We start from the raw sequence: 25721 nt of genomic DNA, 5'->3' as shown, positions 1-25721 counted from the left end.
AGTTCACTCATCCCATGGATAGAATTCATTTCATCCATGACGGCCAGAGGATTCTGCACCAGGACACCCACCAACTTAGGCAAGGGCATTGAGTCCTTATAGCGGCACATCAAACCCTCAAAGAGGAGCAGCAGTCTTTCCAACAGGAGCAGCGATGTTTTCAGCGCTGTGTCACCAAAACACTGCACAACATTAGAGATGTACTACCTCATAGTGATAGACATTCTAGGACCTAATGTCACCGAGGAGATGGATCTTCTCGACGTCGCGACAAGTCACACAAGGATTTTGACTAGTCAGCTCCCTAGTGTCTGTATAGATAGATGTTTATTTTCTTTTCGTACTTATGTTTATGTATAACTAATAGTATAATTTTAAAATTATTTGTCTCTTTAATTTTTATCTATAGAATTTGGTATATGAATAGAAGGTAATACGCATACATCATGCCAAAATTTTCCATTTTTTTTTTTTTTTTTTGCATTACATATGTTTTCAAAAATACAAAAACCAAAAAAATTCATAGTAGAATAAATAAGTAACTTACTAGTTAAATAACCCATGTATTTCTCGTTCTATCTCCTACAACCCACGCTCCAAACTTGGGGGTGGTATATTTTCAACACGAAGAACATAATATAGGTGTACTGCCATTTTTGCTCACGTTTCTATAGTAATCTATTTCCTTATCTCTTTATACTTTGAAGACAAAACATATTTCTGTTTGGGGGTGGTATAGTAATATTTTGCAAAAACTAGGCATTTCTTATATTATATATATTAGTATATTTCTTTCTTTCTTAAAAAAAATTCAAAAAAGACCAAAAATATTTTTTTGTTTAGTACTAAAAGTCTTGTTTCCTTTTGCTATGATGAATAAATAATCTAGAAGTCTCATTATATCAATAGAGTAGGGATTCGTTCTTTGAACTTAGACTAATATAAGTATAATAGTTTCTGTATCTTTTCATGAATGACATGTATAAACATTTGATTGTATATAGCAGTGAGTTTTCGAGACCAAGGTTAGAACAATTAAGTTCTATACCCTGTGAGAATCTAGGCAAAAACCTCATCTGAATAATTTTTGAGTGATGACACAAAGGATGTCCGGATAGAAAAACCACCACTTGCTTGATCACCACGCCATATCCTAGGAGAGAATTTAGGCCCTTTTTGGATTGATATAACCAAATAAACATTAAAAACCTAAAAAGATAATTTTTTGCTAGTTACCCTTTTTGAGCCTTCAAAAAAAATTCTAAAGCCTTTTTATTCTTCGCCATCAATCCCTCACCTGTTATAACACACAATTAAAGCTTACCTAGCTGACGAGTTGAGAATTGGATGAGTATCAGAAAAAGAGAAGAGAAGACCTTGTACAAAAATAGAACAGTTAGTTGCTTTGAAAAGAAAGAAAAGAAAAAGAAAGACCAATCAAAAACCAAAACTCCAAAAAAATCAAAGGAGTTAAAAAATCGAATCTCCCAAATGTTCAAAATCAAAAGGAGTCGATATAAAAAACAAAAGAAAAAGAGAAACAAAAGCAAAGTTAAAACTCCCAAATATCATAATCATATGGAGTCACAAAGCTAAAGGGCTAAAGAATGAATCACAGTTTGAAAACAAATAACAAAACGAGGTTCTTCTCTAGTTATAAGTATCACGAAGACCTAATTTCTCAACTTATCAGATTTTATTTTTCCCTTCAATTTTTCTTTCTAAACCATCACCTTAGCCTCGTAATTCCTAATAAAAGATATCTAGCTCGATTAGGAATATGTTAGTGTGATAGTAAGTAGTAAGTGTGATTAATCGTGTATGTGAGGAATATAAATGTCCGCTGCATTTGAGAGAACAAAACTTGAGTGAATCTATCAGAGAGTTTGTGTTTTAACACATCTTTGTGAGAACTCACCTTAAGGACGCTCTCCAAAAGTTTTGGACACGACTCTTCTTTTGCATTTCATTGCTCATGTTTGTGCATTTATCTTTAGATGATTTAATTACTGTATATATGTTATCTTAAGTTCAAAGGAGTTTGTCATTATTCCCCGCTAATGAGATGTATAAAATTCTGAGAATAAATAACGAAACAAGACCCTTTGTATTACATTGAAGAAGTTTGTGTGTACCTTTTCTGGAAAACTCTCGTGAGGCATAAGCTTGTCCACTAGGAAATTCCTAGTGGTTTAAGGCCTGCTTGTTGCATATGGTCAATGCAATCGCACTCCGTGAAACGAGATTAGTATAATAAATCATACATTTGTGATCTTAGTTTTCATCTCTCTCATCTTTACTTGAGGACAAGTAAAATGTTGTTTGGGGGTTATTAATTAGACCCCAAATGTGTGTTTTATTACCCTCGCAATGCTTCAAATATGTCTTTCTTACGCTTTATAAACAGACAACTCATAGCTTTTACTGTCATTTGCAGATTACAAGAGTTTTCAGACCACTTATTGTAAAAGATGTATTTTTACAGAAACTCATAGCTATTAACGCTTATTATGAAGACTCTAGCTTAGAGAAGAAAATGCTGAAAAGTCAAAGTCAATAGTCAGCGGTCAAGGACCCAAACCCAAAAGACTGAAGCTTATGGCCTCAACTCAAAAGTAGCCTTATATATAACCAAGCTTGCTCATGAAGAAACCTAAAAGCAAAAGTAAAAAGCATAAAACATAAAAGAAAAAGCAACTCATGAGATAGCTTGAATCTAGAGAAAGCATAAAGCAACCTCATGAGGTGGCTTAAATCCAATGGTTGGTAAATCTGTAACTTGGAAAAAGGTGTAATATATAAGCCAAAAATTTAGAGGAGAGAGGGCACCTAGATTTTAATCTATGGTCATGTAGGAGTAGTGTAGATTTTAATTTTGAGTCCTTTACATTCAAGTTTTTATTGCTTTATTTACTTTTGTTCATCAATACAAGTTTTCAATTCAAGTTTGTTATTCAAGTTTCAATCCAAGTTTGTTCTTCAATACAAGTTTTCAATCCAAAGTTGTTAGTCAAGTTTTCAATTCATGTTTGTTATTCAAGTTCCTGTGTTGTTTTCAATCTCAACTCAATGCATTTCATTCCAAACCAAGTGTCTTTTCATTAGTTTCATTCAATCATCCTTTCAGTACAAGTCATTTCTTTCTTCACAAACAAAACAAGTTATGAACTTTAAAGAACCACTACCTTCCTACCTTCATTAAACTCCCATTCATATATCTTCAAAAGTCTATTATGAACCTCACAACCCACTAATAGTACATCAAACATTAAGTATCAATGACTCACTCGACATCAGATCAACATCAATGACTCGTTCCTCGACTTCGTCCCTTGACATCATCACCTGCCACTCTCATCATTGCTATCATTAGCATCAAGCCTTCACCTGCCGTAATACTCAAATCAGCACCATCATTACACTCTCACCATTATTACACTCTTACCATCATTACACCCTTAACCTTACTCTCCCCCTATGCCAATTCAAATAGTTTAGTACTCGGAGCCACCACACATGTGCAACTAGTGAGGACGTGTCGATCATCCTAGCAGCGCACCTGTAAAACCCCGTTTTTATTTTTCTAAATAATTGTGGTATTATTATTTATTTAGTTTTATTTATTGATATAATTTTTGAAAATTTCAAAAATATAGAAAAAAGAAATTTTGAAATCTTGGTTTAGCAAAACTAGGAGAGAAACGTGGGATAGTTATCAAGGATAACTCACGTAGCTAACTACTTTTTTTTTCTCCCACATTTTCAAAAGAAAACCCGTAAAATCCCTACTAAAAAAGAAAGAGAAAATAAAATAGAAGAGGAAAAAAGAAAAGGGGAACGCAAAATATTTGGCTCACTGCACTATTGATATTCCTAGTTGTTTACATCTTGTAGATTTACTAAGGTAAGTTATATTTCCTTCATTTTTTTTGTTTCCATAGAAATAGGATATGTTGTATGTTATGTGTGATCATATAGATTGTATATTGGGAGTATAAAGCCATTAATGAACTGTATAGAGTTTTGTGAAGAAGATGAACAGTTAACAGTAAATATTATTCTAGAAAACTTGTCTGCGTAGTCTTTTATTTCTGTTCAGATGGAGATCATATCTTTCCTTAATCGGATATCTCTTTAATTTAATCCTTAGTTACCTGATACATTGAACAATGAAATATGAAAATTATAGAAATATCCAACGGCGGAGTTTCTATCGAGGCACGCATAAGAGTGACTGGTCGTAGTATATACTATGCTAGAAAACTGCACTGTGCAGTCATACGTTTAGCGTCGATGAAGGATGACCCAATACTGGATTTTCCTCAAATTTGATTTGTATATTTAGAACACATAGTAGTCATACCTATTAATATTGTAGGCCTATCCGACGGTGGGATGTCAATCGAGGAATTGAAATACGAGACTATTGATTCTGGATAAAGTTGTGAAAGGAAAATGGTTAATTTTATTGAATGGATTGTTGTTTATGATCATTATGTATGATTTGCTACTGCCGGAAATTAGTATATTTACATCACAAGTGTAACCTTGGTTTATTTTAATATTAACATGGAAATTGATTGAGCTTGTGCAAACTGTCGCTCTTGGGAGTGTGTTCTAAGAAATATTGCATAGAAAGTATTGTTGATCGTGGAAATTTATTTTGTTTTGTATAACATATATACTATATGGATATAAAATCATTAGAAAAACTATGACACTATTAGAATAAGATAGACATTTCCTATACTCATGATGATTACGCATTCCATCTTTAGGAGATGTAACGTGAATGCGGATAGGATACATTTGAGGTTTAGACACATTCCATCCTTGTGAGATGTGACGTAAATGTTGGTTTGGATATGTTTTATGACACATTCCATCATTGTGAGATGTGATGTAAATGCGGGATTAAAATTTATAACAAGGTTCCATATTTTAGGAGAGGGACTAAATGTTTTTATGCCTCACTAAGAGATGTGATGTAAACCTGGGATATGTGGATTCATATGATATTTTATGACCCATTCCATCCTTATGAGATGTGACGTATATGCAGGATTAAATTTATAGCAAGGTTCCATCTTTTAGGGGAGGAACTAAATGTTATTTGCCTCACTAAGATATATGACGTAAACCTTGGTTATGTTGATTTTCATGATATTGGTATTTCACGCGGTTGTCCACACGTGTCCAAGCGTCCGTTGTGTTATTGCATTTCTAGTTGTAGTCCCAATAAAAATGTGAGCACGAAATGGACTTGGGTGTGAATGAGAGTTATGCTTGGGCAGGGCATTTTCTGGCACGAGTTCAAAGTCCGGAAATGTGAAATTGTCCTTTAAGAAATATAAAAGATGTTTAAGATAATTTAATAAATCATGGGGGAGGTAGTCTTAATTAAAAAGTGTATTAATAATTTATATAATACTTGAGACATTATTTTTATGTTTTATTGTTATCATTGAATTAACTTTGTTTTGCAGGAGGGTGGGCTACCTAATCCTTATTGCATGGATGAAGCCCACGTCTAGACTATTAGGCGTTAAGGTATAATGCATACTTTTTTAAGTTATTATTTAGATAGTTGGTTACAATGTTATATTAAATTTTATATATTATATTGGTATATGCTACAAGGATTGCACATTAAGAAAAACTAAGTTTGTCTTGTCAGTTGGTGACAAAAGATCGATGTCTCTAACATAGCCGAATGATGTAGACGTGGTATACGTAACTTCTTGGTGATAATGTGTATTGTTATGAACCATCGTGAGCATGCATTGCATTTAGGACACTCACACCAACATTTTAATGCTTACCCCAGTTTGCTTTGCATTCCGGGGTATGTTCCTTATGGAACCTAGACCCTTCGCAGGAACCGCAGCAATAATAACTATTTGAGTTGGAAAACTGTGGAGCTATAGTTGGAGTAGCTGCCTTTGCTTAGGAGCTGTTTTTCTTTAGAGATTCTACCTTTTTTATTGTTGATTGTATGTTGGATTTTTGAGTTAATAAGTTTAGACGTTCTCATTTATCTTTATTTCGGTTTGATTTTCCTCGACATATCAGGATGATTGTAATTTGGAGGTTATTCATTTTGGATTTATGCAATTATTTTTATTCCATAATTTTTTTTAGCTGTAATTAAATGCATGTTTATCAGAAAGGTACGATCTGGGTTCACGCCTCAGGATTTGTAGGATTTGGATGACGTGAAAATAGAGTAAATATCTATTTGTTGTCGATTCGGATTCTATGAAAAATCGGGGTGTGACAGTTTTATATCAGAGCATTTGATTACCTTAGACTGGCTGAGTGTAATAAGTGATCCTCAAAAATGTAGAATATGGGTAAAAGATAAAAGAGTTCGTGGAAAAGTTTGAGGATATTAATTTGGGGTTTCGTTTAATTGTAGATTATGGCTAGAACACGAAATGCCAATGGTAATGGACCATCTGGGAACACTCCAGTGCAAATGACACAGAACCAGTTAACTCAGTTGTTGTAGGCTATGTAGAATAACCAGCATGTTCAAGGTGATCCATTTGCTAAGCATAATAAGGAGTTTGGTACTCTTGGTAGGCAACAGTTTACTGGTACTGGGAATGCGATAACAGCAGAGGCTTGGATCCAGAGTTGTGAGAATGTTTTTGAGCGTATGCAACTTATTGAGGTGCAAAAACAAGAGTTGGCTGCTCATCGGCTAGATGACACTGCTAGGTTTTGGTGGAGGGCTCTCGTCCCTAATATGAACACTAGTACCTTGATTTAGGAGGACTTCAAGACTAGATTTGAAAGCAAGTTTATTCCCTATGTAGTAACAGAGCAGTTGACTCAGCAATTTTCTGAATTGACCCAAGGTAGGAAGTCCGTTACTGAGTATGTGACAAAGTTTAATGAGCTATCGAGGTTTGCTCCTCATCTTGTTGATACTGATAAGAAGAAGAATCAGAAGTTCATACGTGGACTAGAGTATTACTTGGCTAGCAAATTGATTCCTTTTGACGGGGACACATTTGATCGTGTGTTGGATTTGGCATTAAAATATGAGGAGCATAATGCAACCCTTAAATAGTCGAGAGGGAAATGGAAGTTTGGAGAGCTACCAGTTGTTAGCCCTCAACATTCTGAGAACAAACATTCGATTAGGTACATGCCATATGGTACAGCTCAGAGCGGTCAATTTTAGAGACCACCACCACCGAGGTTTCAAGGAGGTAAAATTAATTCTAGATGTTATGAGTGTGGCCAAGCTGATCATCACACACGTTACTACCTACAGAGGAGGCGGAACCAGGGCAGACAAGGACATAACCAAGTCAATAGGCCAAATCTGCGAGGACCAACGCCAGTTTAGATTGCAACTTTACTAGTGAGTGATCATGTAGAAGGTATCGTTGACACACAACTTTATAGTTTGCATGTTTTGTTTGAGATTGGTTAGTTCCTTTTTAGGTGTGCACACTGGGGTATACACACAAAATATATTAGGGTGTTGCATTAGAAAGGAACAATAGATTCTCTGTGTGTACTAGTAATTATTTGTCTTATTGTGCTTTAGCTTAAAAAATAATAATAATAATAATAATAAATCCTTTGAATCTCGGGACGAGATTCTTTTTAGGTGTGTATATTGTAAAACTCCGTTTTTATTTTTCTAATTAATTGTGGTATTATTATTTATTTAGTTTTATTTATTGATATAATTTTTGGAAATTTCAAAAATATATAAAATAGAAATTTTGAAATCTTGGTTTAGCAAAACTAGGAGAGAAACGTGGGATAGTTATCAAGGATAACTCACGTAGCTAACTTTTTTTTTCTCCCACGTTTTCAAAAGAAAAACCCTAAAAATCCTACTAAAAAAGAAGAGGAAAAGAGAAAAAGGGAATGCAAAGTATTTGGCTCACCGCACTATTGATATTCCTAGTTGCTTACATCTTGTAGATTTAATAAGGTGAGTTATATTTCATTCTTTTATTTGTTTCCATAGAAATAGGATATGTTGTATGTTATGTGTGATCATATGGTTGTATATTGGGAGTATAAAGCCATTAATGAACTGTATAGAGTTTTGTGAAGAAGACGAACAGTTAACAGTAAATATTATTCTAGAAAATTTGTTTGCGCAGTCTTTTATTTTTGTTCAGATGGAGTTCTTTCCTTAATCAGATGTCTCTCAAATTTAATCCTTAGTTACCTGATATATTGAATGTTAGCGAAGAAAAAAAAATACTTTGAACTCTGACATATGTAAATTATAGACAGATCCAACGGTGGAGTTTCTGTCGAGGCACGCATAAGCGTGACTGGTCGTAGTATATATTACGCTAGAAAACTACACTATGCAGTCATACGTTTAGCGTAGATGAAGGATGGCCCAATACGGGATTTTCCTCAAATTTGATTTGTATATTTAGAACACACAGTAGTCAAACCCATTAATATTGCAGGCCTATCCGACGGTGGGATGTCAATTGAGGCATTGAAATACGAGACTATTGATTTTGGATAAAGTTGTGAATGGAAAATGGTTAATTTTATTGAATGGATTGTTGTTTATGATCATTGTGCATGATTTGCTACTACCTAAAATTAGTATATTTACATCACAAGTGTAACCTTGGTTTATTAATTTGAATATTAACATGAAAATTGATTGAGCTTGTGCAAACTATCGCCCTTGGGAGTGTGTTATAAGAAATATTGCATAGAAAGTATTGTTGATAGTGGAAATTTATTTTGTTTTGTATAACATATATACTATGTGGATGTGAAATCATTAGAAAAACTATGACACTATTAGAATAAGATGGAAATTTCCTATACTCATGATGATTACGTATTCCATCTCTAGGAGATGTGACGTGAATGCGGGTAGGATACATTTGAGGTTTAGACGCATTCCATCCTTGTGAGATTTGATGTAAATGCGGGTTTGGATATGTTTTATGATGCATTCCATCCTTGTGAGATGTAACATAAATGCGGGATTAAAATTTATAACAATGTTCCATCTTTTAGGGGAGGAACTAAATGTTTTTATGCCTCACTAAGAGATGTGACAGAAACCTGAGATATGTGGATTCATATGATATTTTATGACTCATTCCATCCTTATGAGATGTGACGTAAATGCGGGATTAAATTTATGGCAAGGTTCCATCTTTTAGGGGAGGAACTAAATGTCATTTGCCTTCACTAAGAGATGTGACATAAACCTTGGTTATGTGGATTTGCATGATATTGGTATTTCACGCGTGTCCAAGTGTCCGTTGTGTTATTGCATTTCTAGTTGTAGTCCCAACAGAAATGTGAGCACTAAATGGACTTGGGTGTGAATGAGAGTCATGCTTGGGCAGGGCATGTTCCGACACGAGTTCAAAGAGTGGAAATGGGAAATGGTGCTTGCGGAAATATAAAAGATGTTTAAGATAATTTAATAAATCATGGGGGAGGGGGTCTTAATTAAAAAGTGTATTAATAATTTATATAATACTTGAGACATTATTTTTATATTTTATTGTTATCATTAATTTAACTTTGTTTTGCAGAAGGGTGGGCTACCTAATCCTTAATGCAGGGATGAAGCCCACTCTAGACTGTTAGTCGTTAAGGTACACTGTATACTTCTTTAAGTTATTATTTAGATAGTTGGTTACAATGTTATATTAAATTTTATGTATTATATTGGTATGTGCTACAATGATTGCACGTTGAGAGAAACTAAGTTTCTCTTGTCAGTTGGTGACAAGGGATCGATGTCTCTAACGTAGCCGAATGATGTAGACGTGGTATACGTAAATTCATGGTTATTGTTATGAACCATTGTGAGCATGCATTACATTTAGGGCACTCACACCAGCATTTTAATGCTTTTTGCATTTGGGGGGTATGTTCCTTATGGAACCTCGACCCTTCGCAGGAACCACAACAGTACGGTAGCTGTTTGAGCTGGAAAACCGTGGAGCTACAGTTGGAGTAGTTGTCTTTGCTTAGGAGCTGTTTTTCTTTAGAGATTATACATTTTTGATTGTATGTTGGATTTTTGATTTAATAAGTTGAGACATTCTTGTTTATCTTTATTTCGGTTTGATGTTCCTCGACATATCAGGATGATTGTAATTTTAAGGTTATTCATTTTGGATTTATGCAAGTATTCTTATTCCACAATTTTTTTTAGCTGTAATTAAATGCATGTTTATTATAAAGGTACGATCTCGGTTCACGCCTCATAATTTGTAGGATTTGGATGACGTGGAAATAGAGTCAATATCTATTTGTTGTCGATTCGGATTCTACGAAAAATCAGGGTGTGACATCACCTATCCATACCGCTACATGTGTCCTACCAACTGCTTGTTTATGACCCCTATAAAAACCAATCCCAGAACTACATTAGCTTGATCCTAGTCTCACTTACACAATACTGGATACGTAGGCATCTTCTTACTCATGAAGAGCAGCCATTTCCATCAACCAAAACCGTCCCCTTTCTTCATCTAAATTAGAGCTAAGTCATAAACAGTTAATATAATGCCCTGTTAATCCTTTGGGATAAAAATAGACATTTACACATTATAAATTTAGAATTCAAAATAGCAACCGCTTCTTGTCATGAAGTTCACTTTTTAAGGCTTTATGATGTTCTTATTTTTGGTGTTTGATATTATTTTCTTTGGAACCAATAATCTGTTGAAAGTTGAAAAAAATGAATGAAATATGCTGGGATCAAAATCCAATTAGACCTTCCCACTATATTGAAGAAAAGTGGTGGTTCAAACGTGAGGTTTTGAATGGTTTCTCAAGTTTTAAAAGTGGGTTATCCCTGAAATAGAACACCACAACCTTTTTTTTTTTTTTTAGTTTTATTTTATACTATTTTTCTCAATTATAAATCTTTTGTTAAGGACCACATAATTGTAATTCATAATTTGTGACATAACAAAAGAGAAGAAAGCTTTATGTGTGAGTAAAACCATGAGCATATATGTAAGAGAGAGAGAGAAGTGTTAGAGTGGGAGTTTGGCTGGAGTACGGAGGGGGTGAGATATGAGCAGGTATGGAAACAAACAAGTTAGGATTGGTTATATGAATTCCACTTTATAGTGACTCAAAATTTACTTCATCCCTAAAAATAGGGGATTGCTATATCCAGACCCCGAATCTCTCAAGGCAGACCCCATTTAAAATAATTAAAATACTGGCCATGTCCCCAAATAATCTCAAAGGGGCAGACCCCACTTTAAAGTGAAAACACCCAAATTTTAACTTTTGTCTTTTTACTCAAGTTTTGTCTTTTAGCCTTTTTACTCTCAAGAAACCTTTGTTAAACCCACACTTTTTTTTTCTCACCCTTCTCCAAAGAAATTTAACCCATACATCTCTTCTTTCTCTACACATATTCATCTTTTTTTTTTTCAAATTCTTTTGTTCTATTTCTATTTACAACCCTAAAATCTCTCTTTTTGTTTTTCTTCCTTTTTTGTTTATAACATTGAGTGAAATGGAATGGGCATATGATGCTTTTAATGTGAAAAATGAACTATTTAAGAGAAATTTCAATCAAGTGACCAAGACGGTGACCAATCAATAAAGAGAAGTTTGAATCAATAAAGATAGGAGATTATGTTGGTCCTGCATTAAGAACGATTTATTAGAACCAACCTTAAAAGAAAAGACGTTCAGATGGCTAACTTTGTCTGCATTGGATGGTTGGACTGGACCGTCTTATAAAGAGAGGAGATTGTGTTGGTCCTACATTAAGAATGGTTTAGAGAAACTAACCTAAAATGAAAAGACATTCATAATAGACTAACTTTGTCTGCATTGGATGGTTGGCCTGGACCGTCTTATAAAGAGAGGAGACTGTATTGTGTTGGTCATGCATTAAGAACGATTTATTGGAACCAACCTTAAAAGAAAAGACATTCAAATGAGGCTAACTTTGTCTGCATTAGATGGTTGGACTGGACTTTCTTATAAAGAGAGGAGATTGTGTTAGTCCTGCATTAAGAACGATTTTTAGGAACTAACCTAAAATAAAAAGACATTCATATTAGACTAATTTTGTCTGCATTGGATAGTTGGACTGGACCGTCTTATAAAAAGAGGAGATTGTGTTGGTCCTGCACTAAGAACGGTTTATTGGAACCAACTTTAAAGGACGTTCAGATTAGGCTAGCTTTATTTGCATTAGATGGTTGGACCAAAATTCAATTTCACCAACCATTTCAAATAAAGACAGTTTACCCAAACTAACCTATTTCATTTTGGATAGCTGATATGAACCGTTTAGTTGGCCAAAATTAGTCAATTTTAGTAATTCACTAAAATTTGGTCCACAGTGGCTGACAAAATCTTGATTTTAATACAATAATTCAAAAATCATCACTAACCATTGTTTGTACACCTAATATTTATTTTATGGTTTTCCCCACTACATTATAGGTGCACATATGAGTTCAGGGTTTAAGATTTATGGGTAAGAAGGTTTTGTACTTTATAGAGATGTGAATGAAATTGTTTAGGGTTTTGGGTTTTGGGTTTTGGGTTTTGAGTTCAGAGCATACAGTGAAATTTCCCGCCCAAAATTTAAAATTCAAATTTCGAACACAATATTTTGGTAATTTGGTTTGTATTCTTCATTTCATGTTCAATACAATATGAAAACATGAATTGAATTGAAATTGGAGTTAGTGATAACACAAAACCAATTTGAAATTCAAAACACAAAATTTGAATTGAAATTTCTTGGCCAAAATTTCAAATTTCAAATTGGATTTTAAATTTTGGTGAAATCTCGAATCCCGCCCAAAATTTGAATTTGACTTTGAATTTTGAAATTGAACACAGAAAACGATATTTTTGGGTTAATATTTGACGTCCGTGTCGGCGCTTAATAGAGCTAACATTATGACCTTCAGTAAGTTGGACCGAAATATTTTGTCAAAATTTCAAATTTCAAATTTTAATGTAACTAACTTAAAAAGAGTAGATGTTCAAATTGTGCTATTCTATGCCCCTTTTTGTTGGTTGGAATGGACCGTCTTATACATAAATGAGATGTACCGGTCCTGCATTAGGAACGGTTTAATTGAACTAACTTATAAAAACAAAGATGTTCAAGTTAGGCTATTTCTTTATGCCGCTGTTGGTTGGACTGGACTGTCTTACACTTAGATTAGATTTTGTTGGTCTTGCATTAAGATCGGTTTAACTGAACTAACTTAAAGAGAAAAGACGTTCTATCCAGGCTAGCCTTTTCTACTTTAGCTGGTTGGACTGGACTGTCTTACACTTAGATTAGTTTTTTGCTAGTCCTACATTAAGATCGGTTTAACTGAACTAACTTAAAGAGAAAAGACGTTCTAACTAGGCTAGCCTTTGCTGCTTTAGTTGGTTGAACTGGATTGTCTTACACTTAGATTAGATTTTGTTGGTCCTGCATTAAGATCGGTTTAACGGAATGAACTAACTTATAGAGAAACGACGTTCTAATCAGGCTAGCCTTTTCTGTTTTAGTTGGTTGAAATGGATTGTCAAAAATCCTTATCTTTTCAGTTTACTTACCAAAATTGCTTGGACTTCATTTTGTGACTAATTTTATTTTTCTTAAGGGAGCACGGATGTAGATAACCAAAATCTAACCCAATCCATTGCAAGTTTCAGAGCAGCAATCCATTGCAAGTTTGGCTTTAGAATAAGAGATAGTGTATTTTGAATTTTAATGCTATAAAATACACTTGCTAACAGAGACTGAAAGCTGACATTGTTACCAACTGAGTCCAAAGTTCAAACAATACAGCCATGTGTACACCCGTACCTTCACAACCAGCAATACCAGATGAAACAACTCAAGTAACAGTCTTCAAGTATAATTATATTGCCCGATTTTCTCTCTTACCTTGTTGAGAGTTGAGACAAACATGACATCATTTAGAAGAAGGACCTAATCCTTTATATTAAAACTAATAACATTACACTTGTGAGAGGCAAAAATATAGAAGATGGTCAACAAGAAGTCTGCATCAGATGGCTACATATTAAAACTAATAACAAAATCATCCATATCTCCTCTGACAAACATTCTTTATAACACCAACATTAACACTATCATTTCTTTCTCTTCTGCCGCATTGCAAGTTGTCGTTTTGTAAACTTTGTCATGTCAATGTCCATGTTATCTCCACTATTTTTACCACCATCTCCACCATTATCTTGACCACCCCCACTATTTTCACCAACATCTCCACTATTTTCACTACCACCTCCACTTTGTGAACTTTCCTGAATAATTTGTTTGAATTGGAGAACGTTGTATATCATCTTCTCACGTGCTAACATCCCTGAACATTTTGGGTTCCTCCTGTGTCCAACGACTCTTTAAGCAACCTTGTCGCTTGTGCTACAATAAGTTCATATAAAGTAGTTTAAGAGTTAAATGCATATCACAAATATGACTAACATTAGATATATTATATTTTTCGTATATAATGAAATCGAATACGAGTAGGAATAAAAAAAAATATATATATATACATCTCACCCAATTTACAGGTGGAAGTCTATGAACTTGTGAAAAGTGCTTCGGATTCCTCATACGAGGATGGCTAATATTGTTGGACCAATCTATGTATCTATTAATGCAATCCGAGGAAGCCACAACATGTTCACCACGTTCAATATGGTTTTCTACAACCATTGTTTTTTTTGTTTTTTCGTATTCGATGAGATGTCGTTTGGGGCTCCCTAACTGATGGAAGGCTGTCTAGAGCCAACTTTCAAAAAAAAAAAAAAAATTAGGGGCGGCATGACTATCCCTATAATACGTCAATAGCTAACAATAGTCAAATTTCAATTACAACACAAACTTCGTGATGCAAGACAAAAAATGCAAGCTTTTGATTGTGCCATGAAAAACCGATGAGCAATGTAGATATGCTGCATATAGAAACCCAACTAAACTATAATATCAACAAAGCTAAAAGACAATGAATGCATTGTTATACGAGTTTACAGATTTAGAGTAAGGACTGGAGGTTATGAACAACTATAATATCAACAAAGCTAAAATGCAGTAAAAAAATATGTCACTTGCATTGTCACCTTATTTGATTCCTTAAAGAAATATCATACATAAATGAATCTATGAAGCAAACAAAAGAGGGCAAAATAACTAGTGGTGATTGTTCTAAACCGTAGATTACCATATTCTTTATTAGAATCAAGAAAAACATAACATTTATTAAATGTAAGAACATAAAAGTATAACACTTTTACATAACCTACTTTAAACACTTAAAAAAAACTAGGATAATAAACTACAATTATATTGTTAGTGACAATTGTGGGAAAAAAATGGAAACTTGAAGAATGAGGTGATGTTCTTATTACCTGAAACAGAGAGAAGTGACATAGTTGGTTTTTTTATTTTTAGAGGAGGAAGAAAGAGAACAGCCGAAGAAAGTGAAAAGAGACAATTTTAAGACAATTTTGGACTTTGGGTTAACAAGGCCCAGGTGGGGTGTGCCCAAAGACAATTTTAAGTTTGGGGTCTGCTTTGAGAAAAAATGGGGTCTGTCTTGAGAGAATCGGGGTCTGTAGGTAGTCCTTCCCTAAAAATAGATTTACAAGATGAATTGAGGGAAGATTTTTTGTGGAGGTATTCCACCATGGAGAATGCCCCTACAAAAAATAAGCTCAATCAAATATACTTAATCTTGTCAAAAGTTGTATCAAAATTAAGAAAATCTGAGCCGTTGGATAATTCCATAACATTCTAAATGTTTTTACACCTTAATAAAAGTTAGAGAAAGGGCTCTATGCCATTTTTTTGTGAGGTAAGACAAGATACATAAGATATACTTGCACGAGACAAGAAGTAGAAGTACATTAATTTTAGTAGGGTCAACTAGTACACCATAGAAGAGTTATATTAAGCGGTCTTAGTGTCCAATTAGAAAAAGAACTATGTACACCATAGTACAAAATATCTTGATATATCGCGATATTTGTTGATATCTATCCAGATTTCAGAAAAAGATATATAAATATCATGATATGTTCAGAGATATATACGATTGCAAATATCGGCGATATTTCAACGATATTTGCAATATTTGGGGATATTTGCAATATTTTGGGCTATTTGGCGATATTTTGTGTATGTAACAATCTTATTTAATATTTATCATTATATTTCAAATAAATATAAATAATGTATCATGATATATTAAGAAATATCTACAATATCCATGATATTTGTCGATATTTTGGATATATCCATAATATTTGCATGTGAAACAATGTCAAATATCCTCAAAGAGGGGGATATATCCACGACACATATCGAGAAATTTAGTATCGATTAATACTCATATCCCGATATTTTGTACTATGATGTACACTATACAGTTGTTGTTTGGCAATCACTTGGAGCCTAAAGAACCAAATCTATGCATTGTCACCAAGTACGGTACGGGTTTAAAACAGTCTACTTGAAAAAAACTTAGTTTGTGTTTTAAACGGAACGTCTCGAAAAAAAAAAAAAAAAAAAAAAAAAAAAAAAAAAAACGTAAAAAAAGTGGGGCATAAAAAACGGGTTTAACCGATGATAAAGAATATAATAGATAAGGAGTTTGATTTTTTTTATAAGAGATAAGGAGTTTGATTTTTTTTATAAGAGTGGAAAAAAAATATGCACATAAAATAAAAATAAAAATAATACATATGGAAGAAAATTCAAATACATGAAAGTATCAAATTATCATTACTCATCCAAATATTAGAAGTTTTAGATTCAGTACAAAAACATGACTCTAAATAAGATACTACTAATTACCAACTATAATGGCATAATCAAGTACTACAAATAAGTTAATAACTTTAAAATTTCCAATTATTAATAGTCCAAAGCAAAATAGAACTGTCTCAATAAGTCAATCTAACGCCCACTCTTCAAAAAGATAAACTCCAAAACCTTTTTCTTCTCGCGTTTTCTTTTAGATTTAAAAAAAAAAAAAAAAAAAAAAAAAGTTTTAAACGGGAGATTTTCAAAATCTCGGGTTTTAAACGTTTTTTAAGTTTAAAACGCGTTTTTTTTAAAAACCCGGGTTTTAAACTGGAACAAGATGCCTTGCCAATATCTCGTGTTTTAAAGGCAAAAAACGCCGAATTTAGTGACAATGAATCTATGTATATGGCTTCTTTATTATTAATGATTATTGGTCAAATCTTTTAGTTTGGAGTAAAGTAAGGCATCTAAACACAATATTGAAGTTATGGAATATTCATTAGAATAATTTCTTGAGGTTATCTTTCCTTTAAATATAATTCCATTAATGGTTGATATTGAGAATCCAGCAAGTTATGGGTCCTCAAAAACTTGAAGTGCATTGGGAAGGGGAGGTATTAAAGATTGAGGTCGGGTGTTGGTAGGACTAAAAGTATCACCCCCTACCTTTGGATTGGAAACTTGCAGAGACAAAACTGCAGCCAAAAGATAGAAGCAGACCAAAAAGATAGAAACAGACCAACCATATATATGCACTACTCAATCAATGTTGTAAAGTTCTGGTAACAATTTGTTTAATTTTGGTGTCACCACTTTGTTGCATTAGTCTTGCATGCATTTTTGTGTTTTAAGGATGTATTTAATTTCTCAACTAAAATCAAGTAAGTTTTACTTATTAGAGAGAATAATATTATCCCATCGAATGTGTTATCCAATAAACTTCATCTTTTAGAAAACGTAACTTTTTTTGAAGTTTTGAACACTATGAATCCCAATCAAGTTCTTTCCCTGTTTTATGGTTATACGAAGAGAATATGGTGTTTGTCAATTTAGGCCTAATACATTTCTAAGTAATTAACTGATGAAGCCATGAATGGAAAAATCTGATTAGAATTAACGCTAAATTTTGAAAAAAAAAAATACACGTCATTGCCACGTTGTCCCTAGCATGGCCCAAAATATCGCCGAGATATCCGATAACTCGCCAATATATCTCGGTAAATTGGTACACCGATATCGATATTTCCGACATATATCCACCGAATATTGAACCCCTTTTTTCCGAGATATATCGGAATTTCCGATATGAAACTTTATATCGCCGATATAATCGATATTTCCGATATAATCGATATATATCAGTTGACTTTTTGACCATTTTTAAATATAAATCCGATATTTCCAATATATTTCCGATATTATATGTCCGATATATTCGATATTTCCGATATTTTAAATAGTTTGGACTGGTCACCAAAAAAAACCGATATATCCGATATATCTCGGTTTTTGGGTACACCGATATATTAACCGATATCGAAATTTTGGGCCTTGGTCCCTAGTGTCCATTAAGGGTGTGTCGTGTTGTATTATTTGGAATCGTCTGTGTAGGAAAATAATTTTAGTGTACGTAAAACATAGTTCGGGATTTTGGAATTTTTGGAATTCCGAAAAATCCAAAAACCAAAATTCATCAAATTTCGACCCCTATCATATTTAGAATTTCAATTGATTTCAAAATAATCAATATTTCAACTCTATATTCGGAATTCCGATTTTTTAAAAAACCAAAATATTGGGCGGAATTCCGAAATTTCATTCGGAATCACGAACAATGACGTAAAATAGGTTTCACCTTGCGGATTTATCTAGTGAATACGTGCAATCTTTTTTTTTTTGCTAGGTAAGCTATGATTTCATTAAAATAGGTGTTTACAAGATTCAGGAAAAAAAAAATTACAAAATGGGGTCAAAATTGTGTGTGTTTTGAAGGCCCAAAATATCGAATTTAGTGAATATTTTGATGTACTCAAAAACCGATATATATCGGAAATATCAAATATACCGATTTTTTTTGTTGACTAGTCAAAATTTTGTTTTGTATGTCGATATATCGGAAATATCATCGATTATATCATAAATATCAGCAATTATATCGGAAATATCGTCAATATATCGGTCAAAATCAATAATTTATATCGTATATATCGGTCGATATATATCGTTATATTGGAAATTACGATATATATTGGGAAAAAAAAAGATTCAATATTCGGTTGAGATATATCAAATATATCTATATCGGTGTACAAAAAAACGATATATATTGGCGCTATATTAGATATATCGGCGATATTTTGAGCCTTGTTTTGAAGATGCATCATTATGGATGCAGACAACAATCCTACTTGGTAGACCTCTTGTCTGTCGACCAATCATTTGCATACTTCAAAACCTTTCAAAGCTCAATTCTACAATATGTCTGATGGGGAATCTCCCACTTTGACAACCGGCTAGCCTTGCCTGAGTAGATGAAAGCTTCCTCAGGCGCTAAGGCAACTCTCCTCTTAAGGGATTTATCTGGTGAATACGTGCAATCACATATTCTTCATAGTTGAAAGAGAGAATTCTGATTTCTCTACCAAATGTAGACCATTTAATTGAAGAATATAGTGGTCAATGTTTCCTTTCATCTAAAGATATAAAAAACCAGAAATATACGTGTTTCTTTTTAAAATTTAAGTACTATGAAATTGTGAAGTTGTCCTTATATGTAGCTTTAGTTGATGCCAATATTATTTCTCATAGCAGCACGTGAGTTTCGTTATGTGCAGTTTATTATTAAGCATGATATATTCAATATAAACTAATGAAATGTAAACTCAGTTAGAAAGGTACTCATAAAGGTCAAGATCTATACGAAATATGCACTAAACAAGTAGCTTAGATAGATAAATAGGACTGTAGCCTGTAGGACTGCTTTTGAATTTTCTATTTCACAAGTACAATGCTACAAGACTTCGAGTGTACACATAAAACCATACAAAACACACTCACCCATGAATTCAAGCATGCAACATATAATAATTTAGTATTCCTCTTAAACCACAAATTAAGAAATAGTGATTACTCTCAACAACTATAAATGGGAAGGAAACTAGAGACAGACAATGCAGAAGACTCAGAAAGAAAGTGTTTTTTGGGATTGAGTTATAAACATTAGTTTATGAGCATGGTTTAGTTCCAGCCATCCAGGCAATGGAGATTAAAATAAAATAAATGAACAAATAAATAAACAAACCTTAGTAAGCCATATTTCTAATACTTAATTATGTAGAAAAGGGGTGTTTCAATATCACAATTAAAAAATATTGTGGGGTATAAGGAGAAGATTGTATTGTATGTGACGGGAAGTGAAGAGGCAGAGCAATTAGTAGAGAAGAATGGGATGGTGGTTGAGAATGAACAGCATGCTTGGTCCGGCAAGGATGGGAATATAGGGAATGGGGGAGCGTGTCATATAAAAATAAAATGTTTCCTATGCTTATAACAAGTATGTCGAGTGAAGGAGGGTGAATGTGGGTACAAGGAGTTAAGGGTTGAATCCAAGTATGCTTATTCAATCAGCAATGCTATAGGATCGTGTGAATCCACACCAATGCTACAATAGCTGTGTTAGCATGGGCTCATGGTGAATACCTATCTTTGAATAAGTAAACAATAAGTCTGCACCCGAGTCAGTTCTTTTAATTCACTTGGTGAAGTATGAAACCTAAAGCCTTGTAAGTTGTAACAAAAAGGACTATCCTCATTAGGAATTTAGGATCTTGTGTTATTTAGTTCGTTCTAAATTTTCCTTGAGAAATGAAGGACAATGAGTACCTGTACAATAATCAAATTCCTTGATGCCCATTCGAAGTACATTTACTCCTTCCATGTCTCTTGAGTCTTGATAGTACCATTTGTTTTTTTTTTTTTCTCTCTTTTCTTCTTTTCCTTTTGTTTATCCAAAACATAAATAACAACTATTTCTAAATCGCATTGATGCTTATGACTGTGCATTGTAAGTTTGTCTCTAATTTGAAACTAAAAAAACAAATCGTTTTGCATTTCTTGTTCATGAATTAAGAGCTTTTGAACATTAAACAACAAATGTATGCTCTCCCAGCTAGCACGCATCTTTGCTTCTAAACTGGTTCAAGTTCAAGTATAATAAAATAGTGTATGTTACATTTACACATTTACACTTGATTGAAATGTATGTTAAAAATGGAAGTCATAAAGTGTGGTGAGAATATGAAAGTCACTAAAACAGTAATTTGTTAGGCAGAAAGTTTGTATAACCTAATTAACACAATAATCTTCATTTGACCAAAAGATTAGAACTCTTTTTGGCAAAGCATGTACTTTGAATTAGGATAAAATTTGAGACACCCAATCAAAGAACTACAAGTAGAAACCAAGACATATCATGTCTGAAATACTTAATTCTAAACTAATCACATATAATCATCAAATATAATTTTCATTAGTAGACAAATTAAGGTACACTGTCCCAGCCCCATGATGGCAAATAATCAAAACTCATTCCTATTAAAAAAAATAATAATAATAAATTGAAAATTCAACTCTTTTGGTTTTTTCTAATTTTTGTAAGTGAGATTTGAGTAGGCGTGCTAGTTGAAGGCACGTGCCATTCTGTTTATATATACGCATTAGAATGCGCACTAAAAAGTAGTCAAGTCCTCAAAGGATTACTGGATATATTTTGTTTCTGCTCGTCTGTCACAACAACACTTAAGAGAGAGTGAGTAGTAGAAACTAGAAACAGAGCAAAAACAGAGTAGAGAAAACCAAAACCAAAAAAGAGTTGTTCTTTTTAGCACTAAAGCACCACCCCATTGTAGTAGTATACTTCTTTTTTCTTAAGAGAGATGGATAAGGAGATGAAAGTGTCAAAGTTCAAAAGGATTTGTGTTTTCTGTGGGAGTAGTCAAGGAAAGAAGAGTAGTTATCAAGATGCTGCTGTTGAGCTTGGAAAAGAGCTGGTATTTTTAAAAAAAAGCTCAGTTTGGCAACTTAGAATCTAGGCCAAGTCATTCTTTGTTTGTGCATTTTCACAGTGATTAATGTTTGATGTAGGTGACAAGGAACATTGATCTTGTTTATGGAGGAGGAAGTATTGGTTTAATGGGACTGGTATCACAAGCTGTTCATGATGGTGGTCGCCATGTCCTTGGGTCAGTTTTCTTTCTCTCCCAACTCTGAAATAGTAGCTGTTCATCATTTCAAGTTCAACTGATTATTTTGTCATGTTATTGTCTCTCTATCTCTGCAGAGTTATTCCCAAGACGCTCATGCCTCGAGAGGTATGTTTGTTCTTCACTCAAAAAGTCCATAAGCTTTTCTCATGAAACAAGAATAAAAAAGCATTTTGTGTTTTCTTCTGGAACCATGGGTTTCCATTACTTGTTTCTACTCATCTTTGGAGTCATGTATAAGATAACAAAAAGGGGGTTTTGGTGATTCTTAAAATTTGTAAGTTTTCATATATTTAAACATTATGGGCTTATCCTATTTGGGATGATGGATTTTTCTGTTTGCTTTCATATTTTTTCATTCCAACAGTCTAAGTCTTAATGCTTGTTTTTCATAACAAAAATGCCCCCATCTTCTTGATCACTTTTTGTTGGTGTCTTTTTCATCTCCTTTACTTTTTTGTTCTTCACACTTATCCTTCTTTTTTCCTCTCTAAAATGTTGTTACTTTATGGCATTATCTAGCTATGTATTTCTTTTGCTAAAGATTCATGGGGGTTGGCTTTGGCCAAGAACATTCACAAAAAGTATTTTGGAGCTCAAGTGATTTGTATGGGCAAAAATGTTTTGCAATGCCATCCCAATGTCTTTGTCATTAGTAGACACTTGTCCTTATCCATAACTCGTAGTGCCCTCCTTTATTTTGTGCTAATTAATCGCCGAGGAAGTGCTAGTGCAATAAGCCCACCACCACACACTGCAACACTCATTATTGCTTCTCTTCACACAACCCCATTAAAAGTTTCTTGGAACACTTTGGACTCTCACTCTCACTCACTGTCTTATTTATTTTTTCTATTTTCTATTGTTTGTGTATGTATATTAGTGAAAATGATTTCTTTTTGCTTGGCACACTTCTGCAGCTAACTGGTGAAACTGTGGGGGAAGTGAAGGCAGTAGCAGATATGCACCAAAGGAAAGCTGAGATGGCTAGGCAGTCAGATGCCTTTATTGCCTTACCTGGTTAGTGATAACCTGCTGACTTATCAGCTAAAACTTCTACTGAAAATTCCAGAGCTAATCAAGAATGATAATGACTAGCACAAATATATGGATTTTCTAAGTTTGTGAAAGATTAAGTGAGACTTAGGTTTGATTACCAAAATGCCCCCACAAAGTTTTCTCTATTTAGTTACCCAGGCAGCTTTACTTTCCACCTCAAACATATAACAACGTTTTCAGTTGCAAAATAAATGATATTTTCCTTTTTTGTTGGTGTGGTTGCTATTTGTCTTTTGTATTTGACCCTTTGGTACTATACATAGAAAGCAACTGGTCTGTGACTAAATATATTATTTGCAAGTGTTTGAACTTGGTCTATCTGCCCCCCAAAGACTCATGATTAGAGAGCAACCCTTCGAACCCTAAATGCCTGATCCATCAATATCTGACACTGAAAATCAGGTCTAAGAAACCCTACTTCTTTAGTTCTATGGTTGCTGTGCTTTCCTTTTTGGATGGAATAGTGCCATAGCCTGCAATTTTTACTGTACTATTCAGCCTTCATTTTGCCAAATCAAGAAAAGATGCAACCATTAAGAATTTCACCAAAGAAGCTTGCCAACTATCACCTGCTACTGACAGGAAGATAATGTCCACTCTCATTATATGTAACCTTACAATTTTTAATTCTGAGTCTTTTGACTCTGTCTGTACTCTCTAGGTAGAGAGAAAGCTTGCAGGGGAAACTATTCATTTTACATTCCTTTTGTATCTTGTTCCACAATGGAAGCTCTTTTATAGCATACTATAATGAAAACAGGAAGCTGATTTAAAAGGAAAACAAACAAAAAAAAAAAAAAAGTGACAATTAATTTTTGTAAATAGTATGTGAAACTAGAAATTTTTTATTATATCCTACTAGTCAGTTTATCCTACATGAGATTTGAAATTATTGCATTTCCCAACTACAAGCTGCATTAAGATAACTGAACAAAGCTTAATAAACTCTTTGGTGAAAACTAATATGATTCTTGCTATGGAAAATCTGTCAATTTCCTCAAGACTGATAGTTATCGATTCTGTTTAAAAAACAGATGGGAAAAGAAAAAGAAGAGAGTTGATACAATCACTTATGACTTGGAAACAGTAGTAATTAAGTCATAGTTATCCAATTTGCTTTTATATCTGATTGATCTTTTTCTTAGTACTATGTTCTTCAACTATTTAATATATTATCAGCATAGTAATGATCAGTAACTTTTACAGGTGGTTATGGAACTCTTGAAGAGCTACTTGAAGCAATAACCTGGGCTCAACTAGGCATACATGATAAACCGGTAATGCTCATTCTTTTGCCATGACGTTTTAACCATAGATGTTGCTAAATGTTTTTAGAGCACCTTGATGGAAACCTGGTGGTAAGTTAACTTCGTAGATGTGTTTGCACATGCATATCCAAAAATTTGAATGACACGAAATCGGTCTTGTAAGAAGCCAATTTAGATTATTCTAAATGCTTAGATTTGGATCTGTATTTCATAGGTGGGACTATTGAATGTTGATGGATACTACAACTCCTTGCTATCTTTCATTGATAAAGCTGTAGAGGAAGGCTTCATCAGCCCAAGCGCACGCCATATCATTGTATCTGCTCCGACAGCGAAGGAGTTGGTGAAAAAACTGGAGGTAATTTCAAGTAACAAATAGTTTTATTTATTTCTTGCAGCTATGTTTGCTATTCTGTTTCATATCCATGGGATTTCATGCTTCAAAATTCGAAAATGTGCGCCCATAAATCATTCATACATTCATGCAGAGGACAAGTATATAAACAAATTAGTATGCAAAATAATACATGTCAAATGTCAAAAGATTAGTGCATTCGCGTTAACACATGAACTGTATTTCAAACTGTTAACGTGAACTTACACTTGATTTATTGATTTTTATTTTTTTCTTATAGGAATATTTTCCTCGCCATGAAGGAGTTGCTTCGAAGTTGAACTGGGAGGTGGAACAGCTAGGCTACACTCCGGTATGTGATATCTCTAGATGAGTAGGAGAATAGATGTGTGCAGTGAAAGACTGGAGATGATTGGCATTTTGGAAATTGGGATGGCCAAATTTGAACGACTGAAATTTCCACATTGAGGGGATTCTTTTTGTAAATTCAATGAATGACCTCAATATTTGAAGATTCAAATTCTCCTCTATTGATGATTCAGTTATCTTTAATTTGTATTTCAGTGTACTTGACATAGTGTTGCACCGAAAATGCAATGTACTTCGGAAGTTTAGGTTGATCATCTCCATTCTCTGTATCATGAGAGCTTATGTTCATGAATCTTTGTCTAACTATAAATTTCAATTTAACTGTTAATTTCTTAGTTATTAAATACATAACTAGGATGACTTAGTCTCAGCCTCTAAGGCGCAGCATGGAATGTTTTTCTTGTGGAACCTATGGGGATACTTTTGGAGTTTTCAATCCTATCTCTAAGCTTACATTTGTATTTTCCTTATACTTTTATAGATACCAATTCCTAAGCTTCTTAATGTGTCTTTCAATTTACTAATATTGATTGCTGTGAGCCTGTGACTAAGCATCCTTAGATCCTGATGTTAATTACAAAATTGTAGAGGCGTCCCTGACTACTGCGTTC

At 33.6% G+C, this 25721-nt stretch overlaps 1 protein-coding gene across 1 annotated transcript; it reads left to right on the top strand.

Annotated features, from left to right (window-relative positions):
• The first annotated feature begins 21534 nt into the window (after nucleotides 1-21534).
• LOC147482176 (cytokinin riboside 5'-monophosphate phosphoribohydrolase LOG1) lies at nucleotides 21535-25438 on the top strand. The gene is made up of 7 exons (XM_086578403.1): nucleotides 21535-21846; nucleotides 21941-22038; nucleotides 22137-22167; nucleotides 22980-23079; nucleotides 24325-24395; nucleotides 24601-24744; nucleotides 25022-25438. Exons 1-7 carry the CDS (start codon nucleotides 21733-21735, stop codon nucleotides 25112-25114), a joined length of 651 nt encoding a protein of 216 aa, XP_086434529.1. The 5' UTR covers nucleotides 21535-21732; the 3' UTR covers nucleotides 25115-25438.
• The last annotated feature ends 283 nt before the right edge of the window (nucleotides 25439-25721 follow it).

This window comes from Coptis chinensis, chromosome 8, assembly GCF_015680905.1.
Source record: "Coptis chinensis isolate HL-2020 chromosome 8, ASM1568090v1, whole genome shotgun sequence".
Lineage (NCBI taxonomy): Eukaryota > Viridiplantae > Streptophyta > Magnoliopsida > Ranunculales > Ranunculaceae > Coptis > Coptis chinensis.
Note: the sequence above shows the minus strand (reverse complement) of the source record. Positions and strands in the feature narration are given on the sequence as shown.

What these genes read in the sequence shown, in the direction of transcription:
- LOC147482176 (XM_086578403.1), top strand. Translation starts at nt 21,733, where the DNA reads ATGGATAAGGAGATGAAAGTGTCAAAGTTCAAAAGGATTTGTGTTTTC. An exon ending in GGTGGTCGCCATGTCCTTGG is followed by an intron (nt 22,039 to 22,136) that starts GTCAGTTTTCTT and finishes CTATCTCTGCAG; the next exon opens with AGTTATTCCCAAGACGCTCA. An exon ending in AGACGCTCATGCCTCGAGAG is followed by an intron (nt 22,168 to 22,979) that starts GTATGTTTGTTC and finishes ACACTTCTGCAG; the next exon opens with CTAACTGGTGAAACTGTGGG.